This window comes from Phodopus roborovskii, unplaced genomic scaffold, assembly GCF_943737965.1.
Source record: "Phodopus roborovskii unplaced genomic scaffold, PHOROB, whole genome shotgun sequence".
Classification (NCBI taxonomy): domain Eukaryota; kingdom Metazoa; phylum Chordata; class Mammalia; order Rodentia; family Cricetidae; genus Phodopus; species Phodopus roborovskii.
The window spans coordinates 352,265-365,363 of record NW_026125052.1 but is presented as its reverse complement, the minus strand read 5'-3'; the positions used below and the strand labels follow the sequence as shown (position 1 = coordinate 365,363).

General features: G+C 44.8%; 1 protein-coding gene across 1 annotated transcript; it reads left to right on the top strand.

The window, feature by feature from the left end:
- The first annotated feature begins 8,061 nt into the window (after positions 1 to 8,061).
- Ccl5 (C-C motif chemokine ligand 5) lies at positions 8,062 to 12,646 on the top strand. The gene is made up of 3 exons (XM_051183158.1): positions 8,062 to 8,185; positions 9,272 to 9,383; positions 12,174 to 12,646. The coding sequence occupies exons 1-3, from the start codon at positions 8,074 to 8,076 to the stop codon at positions 12,259 to 12,261; spliced, it is 312 nt and encodes a 103-aa protein (XP_051039115.1). The 5' UTR covers positions 8,062 to 8,073; the 3' UTR covers positions 12,262 to 12,646.
- The last annotated feature ends 453 nt before the right edge of the window (positions 12,647 to 13,099 follow it).

Genomic DNA, 13,099 nt, shown 5'->3' with positions numbered 1-13,099 from the left:
CTCCTTAAAAATCCTCTAAAAGCTTAAAATTCTCTATAAGTTCCTTTTCTTCCCATAAGGCTTCCAGTTTATATATCCACAGATAATGAACAACTCTGACAATAGGGAACGAATATCACTCAGAGCCAGGAAGGCAGATAAAATCTTGAGAAAAGCACACCCTTCCCATCTCAGGGAGGACTTGACTCATAAAATGTCCAGGCAAACTAAGTCCCAGCGGGGACTTGTAAAATGTGCTGGTAACTGATTAAAGAGGCTGACTTCTCAGTGCTTTATCAAAGGGAAAACTAAGGCTAAATAGTGTGAGATTGAGGCTGCAGCTCTTACCGCTCACACCCTGGTAAGAAGGAATTTTCTTTCTCTGGGGCTTTTTTTGGGAATATAAAGCACCCAGTATATTTTCCCCAGCAGAAGTTAATTCTGGTGGGTTTGTACCTAGAATATTAATTGCTACTTCCATAATAAATACTAAAGACCACCCAGCACTGTTTTTGAGGCAAGGTCTCCTCATCAGCCTGGAACTTGCCCACGCTAGGCTGACTATTCAATGAGCCCCAGGGACTGCCCAGCATATGCACTAACACAAACCATCACACAGCTATTTGATGTGGGGAACTGAGAGCGAGTCCTTATAGCTGAATGGCAAGTGCTTTGGCACTGAGCTACCCCCAGCACTTCTTGGTTTGGTTTTGTTTATTTTACCCCAGCACACACACACATTGCCGTAAAGTGTATCAGCCATTCTTCCCCTCTGGCTCCTTATGGTTACTGTTTCCTTCAGCTCATTTTGCTTCTGTGTATGGGATCTGCCTCATTCCTATGGTGATGTCTGACATGCCACCATATGGGAGAGCTAGAGTTACTTCATCCGTCCTTTAAGATAGACAATGAAGCTATCGCCACCCTTCACTAACACAAAACACGGTATCTTGTGAAGAGTAAGTTGTAGATGTGTGAGTACAAATGAGAGATAAGCACCTGAAAGTGGGATTCCTAGTGCTTATTAATACAATATGCTCTTTCCAAATTTTTAGCAGATAGTGCCAAATTCCACAGATGTTGCAGCAGTGTACAGCTCAACACCAGTGAAGGGCAGGCAGCCAAGGGAATGCTTTTCCTATGAAAACAGATGGCTAGCAGATTGAAATCAGCTAAGTAGGGCCAGACAGGCCTGTGCTCAGCCCAGAAACTCATCAGAGAACAAGATGAGCCAGAGCCATTGATAGGCTGCTCCCCATGATCTAGCTGCCCATTTCACAGATGACAAAACTGAAGTTCAGAGAGGTGACCTGTCTTACTCTAAATAATGGCCTCAAATCCTGCAAAGCCAAGGCTAATTCCTCTAGAACTCTATGCTTCCCCACACACAGTGGCCTCAGTGCTGTTTGGGGACAGGTGGCTGTGGGGAGCCTTTGCTGCTGAAGCAGTCTGTCTCAGAGCCAGGCCACTAGTGTATGAAGAGGCATTATCTCATTAGAAAGTTAACCATCACAAACCCTAGCTGCAAAGTGTGAACGTCATTTTAGGACTTGTGGTGATACTGAGCCATTTCGGACTCAGGTCACAGCTATCGTCTCCAGCCTAGACTGTGGTTAATCGCTAATGTGATAGACTCCAGCTGCAATTGTTCCAGGAGGCATGCACCCGCCCCGCACCTGTTGCACTGACCATGCCCATCGGGGGTGTGTGGACAGGTGCAGGCGTGACCTGGGGGGACTAGGTCTGGGATCCCGGACCCCAGCTTGATCTCTTACTTCCTGGTCAGAGACAGAGAGAGCATTCGGAGGCATCCTTGGAACTGGAACCTGTGGCAGTTATCTGTTTCTGGTATAAGTGATTTCTCCCGGAATAAACATCCATCAGCCCATCATTTCCCAGATTCTTATTTACCATGCTTTACTGTAACATTGAAATAGTGCTCAACTGCTCTTGTAGAATCACCCCCTGGCATAAAAGCAACCAGGCATAGCAGTGCATGACTTTAATCCCAGAACTTAGGAGGCAGAGGCAGATGGAGCTCTTTGAGTTTCAGACTGCTGTACGTTTACAATTTATTTTAATTAAAATAAAAATAGCCCTTGGAACCCCTCTGTGCCAGTAGCTTCTCTCTATTCCTTTACCCAATGTCTAACAAACTCTACTTTGCTTCCTTCTATACTGGTGAATTCCTTCACAGCTGCTTCATCAATCACAGGCCTATCAATGTCAGCCGCTATGTTGACTTGGCTGCAACTTGGAGAACCCAGCTCCTTCCTGAAACAGTCTGAGACCCCAAAAGGCTCAGAATTCATGTCATCGAGGCTGTTTGAATCCACAATAAACCAAGCCCAGTCCCACACCTACATCCTTACCCAGCCCACCTTAGGCCCCCAGAGCCTTGCTCATCCACTTCTCAGAGGTAGATGATATTGAATGCTGCCTACCAAAGGGTCAAAATCACTTCACAGACCTTCTCTAGTGTCACCGGCAGGCGGTAGACAGTGAGTGTATGGGAAAAGTCAGAAACATAGGAGCCACTCTGGGGATACATGTAACTATGATGACTCAGTTTCTCCTTCTGCCACTTGGAAAGTGACTCCACCTCCCCTAACTCACTTCGCCTCCACAGCAGTGCTTGAAGGCAGCCAAGGAAGAGAGTCTTATTTATGTTCATGCTCCCCATTTCATGGATGTGGAAAGTAAGGTGCAACTTGTCCACTGTGTGCTGAATCCTAGTTTCAGTCTCTGCTTCCCTTCTGTGCAACCTTCTGGTGGTCTACTATGTTCATCTCTTACTGTCCCACAGCTAAAAGGAAGTGGCTTTGTCCCTAGCAGCATACTTTTAGACACCCCCTCCAAGTACACTGATAACATGTTTATAGATTCTTTTCCCTGGGTCCTCATCTGTCTTAACTGTTAATGAATCCCTTATGAGGAGATCCTAGATCTTTCTTACCAGAGGACTAGGGGTGGTGCATCCCCTAGGCAAGATGAATAGATGGATGAGAGTGGATGGATACAGGGATGGTGAGTGAGTGGGGCATTGGTCAGTTTATTTGTTTAGCTTTTATACACAACATACATGCTTCAGTCTCAAGGGTCACCTTGACACTTTTTCATGGAATCACCCCTCCTCCCCAAGGTATTTGTTCTCGATGTTCCTACAGGTCAGATGTCTTCTCCCAGCAAGCAAATGACAAAGCTGTGCTTCCTCCCCTAGAACCGGGAATCCACAGTGTTACAGGACCAGGGTGTATCCAGTTAAGAAACAACACTCTGACACTTGCCCCTCTTCCAAGCCACATCTCCTATGGTGTGATCTTTCTATAAACCACTCCTCATCACCCCCAGCACATCACCTTCTTGACTGAGTCAACAAATATTACTTTATAATTTGTCAACAATGCATGTTAGTAGACTGGAGATATGGAGATGATTGTGTAGATCAATGACTAAGGTGCAGAATTTCCAAACTCCAACCCAACGAAATTCCCCAAGGGGACTTCCCTACCCATCCTGGCATTCCTAACACTAAAGACCTAGGGAGGTTCTGAGGGTAGAAGACTCTGAGGGCTTCAGTGCTGAGGGGTGGGCAACGGAGGAAGGGGAGGCAGCATTGAAAAACCAGGAATTGGAGACCCCCATCTATGAGACTGGAAGAAAATCATAAGGAACAAGGGACCTTCTGGGGCCAGATCAAAAAACGGGGCAGAATCCAGGCACTTTTTTGCCACTTCCTTCTTAAGCCTGTCAAGATCATCTAAAGGGGTCTGTGTGCTGGCCTGCAGGGGGTGGGGCAGCCAGGAAGGAAGAAGAGACATGGTATGAGTCACCGGCTTCTTCCTAAGCAGAATAATCTCTCAGAGTTCCAGCCCGAGTGTTTGAGCTGATTCAAGGGTCCAACCTGATAGGCATCACTTTCGGCTTTCCACTTCTCGCCATGTACCTCCAAAGTCTCAGCTGACATGATCTCTTTATTGGGAAGGTGAGGATAGTAAGGAAAGAAATGCCAGAGCTTGGAAATCTGGAGACTGGTTTCTAAGTACCCACTTAGAACCAAAAAGAGGCCATTTCCTGACTGCCTCCATTGGGTCATCCCCGGTGTCATAAGCCCAGTTTCCATAAGAGAAACCAAAGCTAGATTTAACAAAAGGTGCAGAGACAGCAAGTGCTATCTGATTTCAAATTCAGGTCTGCCTTGCTCCATCTGACTTCCTTCTGGAGGGGAGGGCAGCAAAACTGCTCTGGCAGTAAGCTTTCCTAAAGCGTAAAGGATAAAAAATTTCATGAGGGTATGAAACAAAAAAAGGAATCCTAGAAGCAATATGCAGAAGAAAACAATGCAAATGAACTCCTCTCATGGAAGAGAAGGGCCTACAGTTATCTGTTGATGAGCAATTTTGGAAGAACACATGCCCCCATCACCCCGACCTCACTCACTCCTGTGACCCGTGGTGGGTCCTGTATGACCCAAACACAGTTCTTATCATCATCACACTGCATGTGGTCTCCAGCTGCAGCTCACATGGGTGTTCAGAGCCACTGTCCTGTGTGGTAAAGGTGAGAAGAGCTGGTGGAGCTAGGTGACAAGCATCGAGTCTGAATGTGGTAGAGCTGTTATGACGGCAGGCATTAGAGACGGGACCCTCTGGAAGCAGAGGGTCCAAGTTAGCAATTTGTTGCCCCAAATGTAAGGAAGGATCAAGACGCATGTTCAGTCTGCATATGGGGAAGCAAAAGCCCATGGGAGGAAATGGCTTTGCTTCTGGCTTTCCTGGGAGCCCAGATGCCTAGAAACTGGACTTTCTCTGTTTCCCACACTTTGATAGGAGTGGCCAGAAGAGCCAGGGTGACCCACACAATCATGGGGAAAACCCCATGTCTGACTAAAACACTAGAATTCGTGTGAAATGAGTTTCAGTTTCTTTGGCTGCAACTGACTCCATAACGTCAGTCTGACTGGGCCAAGAGCCAGCTAAGTTTAGGAAAGGAGTCAATGAAGGAAGGAAAACAGAACAGAGGCTAGGCCAGGCCAGAGAGATGGGTAGCACGTGCCTGGAGGGCTGTGTGCCTATCAGAGAGGATAATACAAACACACACCACAGGTGTGAGAGTTGATAAGAGCTGGCAGCAAGGACTCAGAAGCCTCCAAGTATGTCTGCTCAGGGCTCTAAAAATTAATCATAATAATAAAGATCACGCTTTCATCTTATCTTAAATGACTTGATTAACCAACACAGATTCTATGCAGTCTCTCAATTCATAGAGGAAGACTTAAGGCCAAAGGACATAGCAAGTTGCTCAAAGTCACTAAAAAGCAATAGAGAGCACACAACCCTGCACGGCCTCATCATTATGCGCAGTCTTAAGAAACAAGAGTAGATCTTCGGTTATAAGGGGCAGGGAGGTGGGGGCATGGAGGGATGGCGGCCCAGGGGTATACAAAGCTGCAGCAACCCAGGATGAATAAGGCTGCAGATCTAAAACACAGCTTGGAGACTGCAATTAGTCATACCACGTCTGGTGCTGGAAAATTGGTGAGATATTTCAGATGGTTATAACACATAAATACAAAGTGGTGGCTATATGAGGAGACAACTGTGTTCATGTGTGTGCTGTAAACATGTCATTATGTCAAAACTTCATGACAAGCCATAAGTACTTAGTAAATATACCATAAGAAATTATTACACTAAGTCACCATTGATTTAGTATCTAGCCTATCCAAAACATTTGCTGAAAAGAAGGGGAAGAATACAAAGACAAATAGAAGACAAACATGGTAAGATGCTGTGCTCTGGACTAGACAGATGGCTCAGTGGTTAAGACTGCTCTTGGAGACCTAGGTTTGATTCCCAGCTCCTACAGCGGGAAGCTCACAACTGCCTGTAACTCCACTCCAGGGGGTCCAATACCCTCTTCCAGCCTCCAAGAGCACTGAACACAGATGGTACACATACTTGTCAGTATGTATACTGTATGCGTACATGCTTGTCAGCCGTTGCACACACATACACATAAGAGAAAATAAACAAATCTGTAAAAGATTCTATGCACACAGAGTTAAGAGTCAAGCACTGCAGAGAATGAAGAGGTTTAAGGTTAACCTGAGTCACAGTGTGAGAGCCCCTTCTCAACACAAAAGACAGGAGACAGGGTCGTGAAGAAGTGGTTCACAACTGAGGGGAGTGTATATTTACTTGTGTGTTGTCCGTCTCCCTCCTCCCACTTCATCTCAGAGCCTCGACAAGAGCTGCTGGGTTTCTCTAGCAATAATGAAGGGTGGTAGAAAGTGGGGACTAATTCAGTGAGATTTATCACTGCAAGTTAGACCATAAGCTACGCACTTAACCTCTTTAAACTTAAGCAACTCCCTCAAAGGCTCAAACTCGAGATCCTCCTGCCTCAGCCTCCCAAGTTTTGATACTACATGGTGGGTGTGGCTGTACACATTTGAAAATCCTAGTATTCATGGGGCACAGACAGGAGGATTGCTGCAAGTTCAAGCCCAGCCTCACCCCATAAAACAAGTATATAACAAGTTTAGTACAGCCATGGCTACATAGAAAGAAGCTGTCTGCCTCAAAAAGAAAAAATGAAAAGAAGAGAGAGAGTGACAACAAGGAAAGAGTGTTCTCAGTATCTAGTTACTCTTCAATTATCAGTTTGGTCACTGCTGAAAAATACTTACCTCTTATTCAGAAACCAATTTCGGCCCCTATCCGCTGGCTACACTGTCCCTAATTCTGAATGTACCAAATCCTTTAGAATGGAGTGAGGTCCCTACCTCTAACCCAGTGGCTCAAGGAGTCCCCATCCTTCAATGTCCAGTTATAGACAGGACCAAAGTGAGACACACAGCTGGTTTCAGAACACCTAACATGATGTTAAGTAACAGCCTCCCTCCATCTGCCTGTCATGTGGCCACATGGTATGTGTGTCACAGGACTGATAGACAGAGAATTCCAGACTGTCCCAGAACTTGAGCTCAGACCCATTCCCACTGTGGCATGGCCTGTTGGAATTACCATTCACTAGTGCATCTGCCATCCATTTGTTTGTCCACTGTCCACTGGTTCCAGTCCTCCCTTTCACTTCTACACCACCCATGTTCTTACATTTTGCTCCTATAGCTGGGACTAGAATCTGGATTCAGCTCTGACCTGAAACCCTGAAGCTTGGTTCTGCAGAAGTTTTTAATCTTTAACCCTATAGAGACTCTTTTGCAGCCTATGGGGTTCCCTATTAGTTCCTCTAGCTCCTAGACAGATAAATGATATATAGATGATAAGAATAGATATGATAGTTAGATAGATAGATAGATAGATAGATAGATAGATAGATAGATAGATAGATAGACAGACAGGACACAGTTCTTTTATCCCTATCTTAATTACTAATATTAACTTTCAGATCACACACCACACAGTAGATACCTCTCTATATCTACCTGGTTATAAAGGAAATCAAGATTGCTTGGCAAATTGCTGTCAACAAATCCCTTGTTAATTTATTGTTATCAATAAAGTCTGACATTGTAGAAAGGCACAAGTGTGTTCTGTTTCTGATATAGTATGTTCATGACAAATATTCTTCCATGGAGAAAATAGGAAGACAAAAACCAAGCCTGGACTAGAACTTGGGAAGTTGCCAAGTGAAGATCAATAGGTCTTGACCTTAACTTAACCGACCCCCATTTGCCATAAAGCAGCAGCTCTCTCTGCTATCTGGGGAGGGCCTGCTTGGGAAGGAAGATCTAAGGATTGAGCAGAGGAAGGGATTTTTCCCCTACTGTGTTTGGGCAGAAAGGGAGCTGATAAGTCATACTTGGACTGTTGAGCAGTAGAGGCAGAGTCATACACTTCTGAAGGTGATTTCAGTTTCCTTTTCCATTTTGTGTATGTTCATTTGTGACAGCAACTAGTGTTTGGTGTCTGTTGTGGAAACTTCCCAAGTCGGTGGTGGGGGTGGGGGAGGGTGGAGGGGTGGGGGGGTGAGGGGGTGGAGGGTGGGGGGGCACTTCCTCTGCTACCCTGGCTCCCTATAAAAGGTCTGTCTGAGCTGCAGAGCATTGCTGCCGAGGGTCCTGAGACAATGAATGCATCTCTCACAGCCTCTGCCCCAGGTACCATGAAGATCTCTGCAGCTGTCCTCGCTGTCATCCTCACTGCTGCCACTCTCTGCGCTCCTACATCTGCCTCCCCACGTAAGTCCAGGGTTCTGACCACCACTGTTCATACTCTGTCTAGATGCCCACCCCACCCTGCCACCCCAGACTATCTCCTCTTTGTAATCAGAGTATGTATACTGCTTCAACATCATGTACATTCTTATGTATCATTGACGCAGTGATCCTGTCATCCCTGTTAGATCTCTAAGCCACATTATGGCAGGATCCCCTGATAAACTTTTCTGTGTCTCCAAAGTCTACACTATGAACTGTGCGGGCTCTCCTTAAGTGTAGGCTGGTGCTGGGCATCCCATAAGGCAGGGTAGCTCGAGCTGACTTTGAAAAAGGACTCACTCATATCTGTCATTCTAAGAAATGTCTAATAGTTTTTTAAATGCCTGAGGTGTGATAGTCTCTCTTTTCTTGGAATGAAATAGGGCTTGAGAGAGAGAGAGAACTACATGCCTATACAGGTCAAGCATCACACAGATCCCTTTACTTGTGCCATCCTATTTAATATAATTGGTCTTTCAGTGTCTGTTCTTGACTTACGGTGGTAAACACAGGCCCAAGGAGACAGATCCTTGTCTAAGGGTGCATACTATTAGAGTATGGAAACTGGTGTTCCAACCAGCCCTATCTGCCTGGGAAATAAGAACCACAGCTCTGTTGTGGGATGACAACTGTGCCACTTAGTGGTGTCTTGAATTAATGGACCACTCAGAGCTTCTCTGTTCAGGGCAGGCCCCATTTAGAAGACTTTTATGGAGTTTGGCTTTGGATGCTTCCCTAGATCTTATTCTATATCTCAAAGGAACTGAGCTTTGAATCCACTAAAAGGGGCAGAAAGAACAAGGCAAGAAGGTCCAGAGAGGAGAAGGAGCCAGCCAGTGTTAAGTACAAAGCATAAAGCACGAGCTGGGCTCTAGGACCACATAGGGTTTGGATAGATCCTTTCAGGCTCCTGTTGAAATCTCCACTGTGGCCACTGTGTCCTCTGAGCCTCCATTTCTGCCAAGAGAAAGGACAATAAACACTGCTTTCAAGATAAATCATGTAAAGAGCCCGGTACAACGCCCAGCATAACCAGCAATTAATAAAAAGTTCTCCTCCTTCTCCCAGATGGCTCGGACACAACTCCCTGCTGCTTTGGCTATCTCTCCCTAGCACTGCCTCGTGTCCATGTCAAGGAGTATTTCTACACCAGCAGCAAGTGCTCCAACTTTGCAGTCGTGTGAGTCTCAACCCCACAGGTTCCTCTTTTGGGTATAAAAGTCACCACCCCACCCTACCCCCACCACGCCCTGACTACAGCCCTGCATGATCTTTCTTAGAGAGTGCCTCCTATCACCCCCACACATCCTTTAGAATAGCCATGGTTGCTCATCTCCAGTTCAGAGCTTCCAACCTTAATATAAAAAGAACTAGACACAGTGTCCTTAGAGCAATGGTTCTCGATCTGTGGGCCATGACCCTTTTGACAAACTTTAATCTCAGAAATACTTGCATTATGGTTCATAACAGTAGCAACATTACAGTTATGAAGTAGCAACAAAAATAATTTTATGGTGGGGAGTCACCACAATACAGGAAACTGTATTAAAAGGTCGCAGCATTAGGAAGGTTGAGAACCACTGCCTTAGAGGATCCTGCCTACTCTGACAGGCACAATTCCTAGGACACCAACTTTTGTTGGTCCAGCTTTTATTTTAGCACAGGCTGAAATGCTCTGGAGAAGATCTGTTCCATCATCCCACTCCAGTTAAGAGCCAGAAATTTCCATATTTCATACCCTAATCTTCTGAGCTAATCTTCTGAGGAACTAGGCAGGGTCAAGGACAGGATGGGTCAAGGTCAGAACCCTAATTTCAATCAAGTAAATAAAATTTTAAAAATCCTATCTATTTAAGAAGTTATAATGAGATTCAGCTTTAAGTGTACATATGGATAGATTTGGGGAACTATAATAATCCCTGACACACAGGGACTACTTACTGGAGTGTCATGTCTGTGTGCATAGCCTTGCCTGGTATGCACAAGTCTCTCACATAATGAAACTGAGATTCAGAGGTGTTTGCTGACTTACTCAATGCTGCACAGCAAGTGAGAGATGGAGCCTGTCTCTGGGGCTCCTTCCAAAGTCTTTAGTGACAGTAGCTTAAGAGAGTTAAGATGCTAATGATTTACAGAATGAAAATGGAGAGCTATTGAAATGGCTCAGCTGTTAAGAGTACCATGGCTGCTCTTGCAGGGGGTGCAGGTTCAGTTCCCAACATTCACATGATGGCTCAACAATTATCTACAACTCCAGTTCCAGGGGATCCAATGTTTCTCTTCTGAACTTCTCAGGCACAGGCACACATATGGTACACATACATACATGCAGATGAAATATATACATGAAATAAATCATTAAAAAGAAAGATGGGACAATAAAAGATTGAAGAATGTTAATAAAAAAGTTTTTAAGTTATTTATTTATTATGTATACAGTGTTCTGCCTGCATGTACGCCTGCAGGCCTCAAGAGGGCACCATATCTCATTATGGATAATTGTGAGGCATCCTGTGGTTGCTGGGATTGATCTCAGGGCCTTTGGAAGAGCAGCCAGGGCTCTTAACTGCTGAGCCATCTCTCCAGCCCCAATCCAAAGATTTTTGTGACCCTGGCAAAGATTAACTTGGATTTTGGTGAATTACTGAAAGTGTAATATTAATATTTAGCATTACTAAATTTAGCTCTGAAAATTAGTATTTTTGAAACCATTCCTTTTGCACCTATTATGAGTAGGCAGAGACGAATAAAATTGCCATCCGTGGCTATTTTTTACACATAGTTAAAGTAATATTCCACAGTATAACAAATGTAACACATCCTTATCCAGTTAAAATAATATTCCACAATACGGATCTAGAGGGCAAACTGGATAAGGGAGGAAGAAACCAAGCAAAGTTCCAGCAAGACAATCCATTGAGATGTTGGATGGAGTATAAGCAAAGAGCTGAGGAAAGGGTCCAGGAACTTCCAATAAAAAGAAGCTAGGCTGTATTATCTTGGCCATCCCTGGCTACGGAGCTGGTCTGCCATGTTAGAATCCTAGTTATACCATTTGACAAGCTGGGGCCCCTCAGCCTCTCTGAGGTGGTTCCAAAAGAAGGTAATTAAGGCACTTTTTTCACTAGGTCACAGAGAGAATAATAGTCCTTGGACCATCCCTTGGCACATAACGGGTATAAAGAAGTATCAACATTCTATTGTCATTATCTAAATGGTGTGTGTGTGTGTGTGTGTGTGTGTGTGTGTGCGCGCGCGCGCGCGCGCATGTGTTAGAAATGAATGCAATTCATTCATCCATTCATCCATTCAATAAATGTTACCAAGCATCAACTCTATGCCACACCTTGGGTCAGAGCAGGAAAGAACTCAAAAGGGCATTGTCTTTGAGGACACCGCTCTTAAGAGACAGATGGAAAGGGAAATCAGATGAGCAAGGGGCCCCAAAAATGGAAGGAAGAAAGAGAGGAAGGCTTAGTCAAGATGACTTGTTCTTGGTATCACATACTATATAAAGGAGGAGGAAATGAAGGCCCCAGCAATCTTGACTGCAGGAGTTGGTATCTTGGTCTTCTGACTCGCTATCTATAGGCTGAGAGTGCCACTAGCCAGTCTTAGGGTACCCTCTTAATTTCCTCAGCTCAGGTTCTGATTTAAGTACAATCAATACTCAACTTCTTTAAATTCAGCACTCAGCATAAGGCAAGAGCCAAGAAAAGCCCAGGGCTTGGCCTTCTCCGTGCTGAGCTTCAGATTTGTGTGTATTTGTAGGGGATTAACATGAATGGAACTCTGCTTGTAGCTTGGAGCCTTTAGTTACAGCAGAAAAAGAAATGTTTTCTAAAAGGAAGCAAACAGTCCTGAGCTACAAAAAATGCCCTATCCAACTCTGTAACCATTTTCTTTTATGTTTTTCAGTCTCCTCACACCAAAAGCTGCCTTGCTACTAACCTCTTTTTCTCTCCTACAGCTTTGTGACCCGAAGGAACCGTCAAGTGTGTGCCAACCCTAAAAAGAAGTGGGTTCAAGAATACATCAACTACTTGGAGATGAAGTAGAACGGAGGGTTTCTTGAGCCTCATTCTGTATAACTTACCTGTCATGGCTTGCTCTAGTCCTAACCAGCTTGGGGATGCCACTCAGCAACCCCCTGCTCCCACTCATTCCTGGGAGGCATAGATGCTACCATACCATAGAAATTGTAACAGCATTCTCTCCTAGAGCCCAGGAGATTACTGAGGCCCTGCCCCGTAACAACAGGAAGTCTTCAGGCTCTGAGCTTCAGGCTCCTCAGCTTGGTTTGGGGACAAGAAAAGAAGCCTATGTATATCTCAAGCAAATAAGAAAATGGAGAGCCATGTACAAATGGTTCATATCTCAGGCCCTCACAGGCTCTGCACAGCAAATCCAAGAAATTAGCGTTTCAATAAAACTTCTGAGGCAAGGACAAAGCTGGCTCCTGGTTTGATTTCTTCCTAAGGAACCTCTTCCCTACAAGCATTAAGCATGCAGAGATTCAGGCACACATCTGGTATCAACACCAAATTTAGGAAGAATGGACTGTGCAATTAGCAGGGCTGGGAGCAAACACCTCTGAAAATAGGCAAAGCTGGTAAAGTAACCAGTGACTTATGGACTAACTAGGGTTGAAATCGAAGTATCATGATGTACTACCTAGAAGTCTCCCAGGATTTATCTGGATCCCTGCCACGACACCTCCCTGCCTGCTTCCTCGGGATTCGACTGACCCTTCCACCTTAGCTGACACATGCCTTATCTCCAGTGGGTTCCTCTAACACTATTTTATTATTCCTAGAATAGGACTTAAGGACAATTTCAGAGGCCTACATTATTTAAGACAAGGTTTTAAAGTTTTTGATAACTGTACCAACTGTA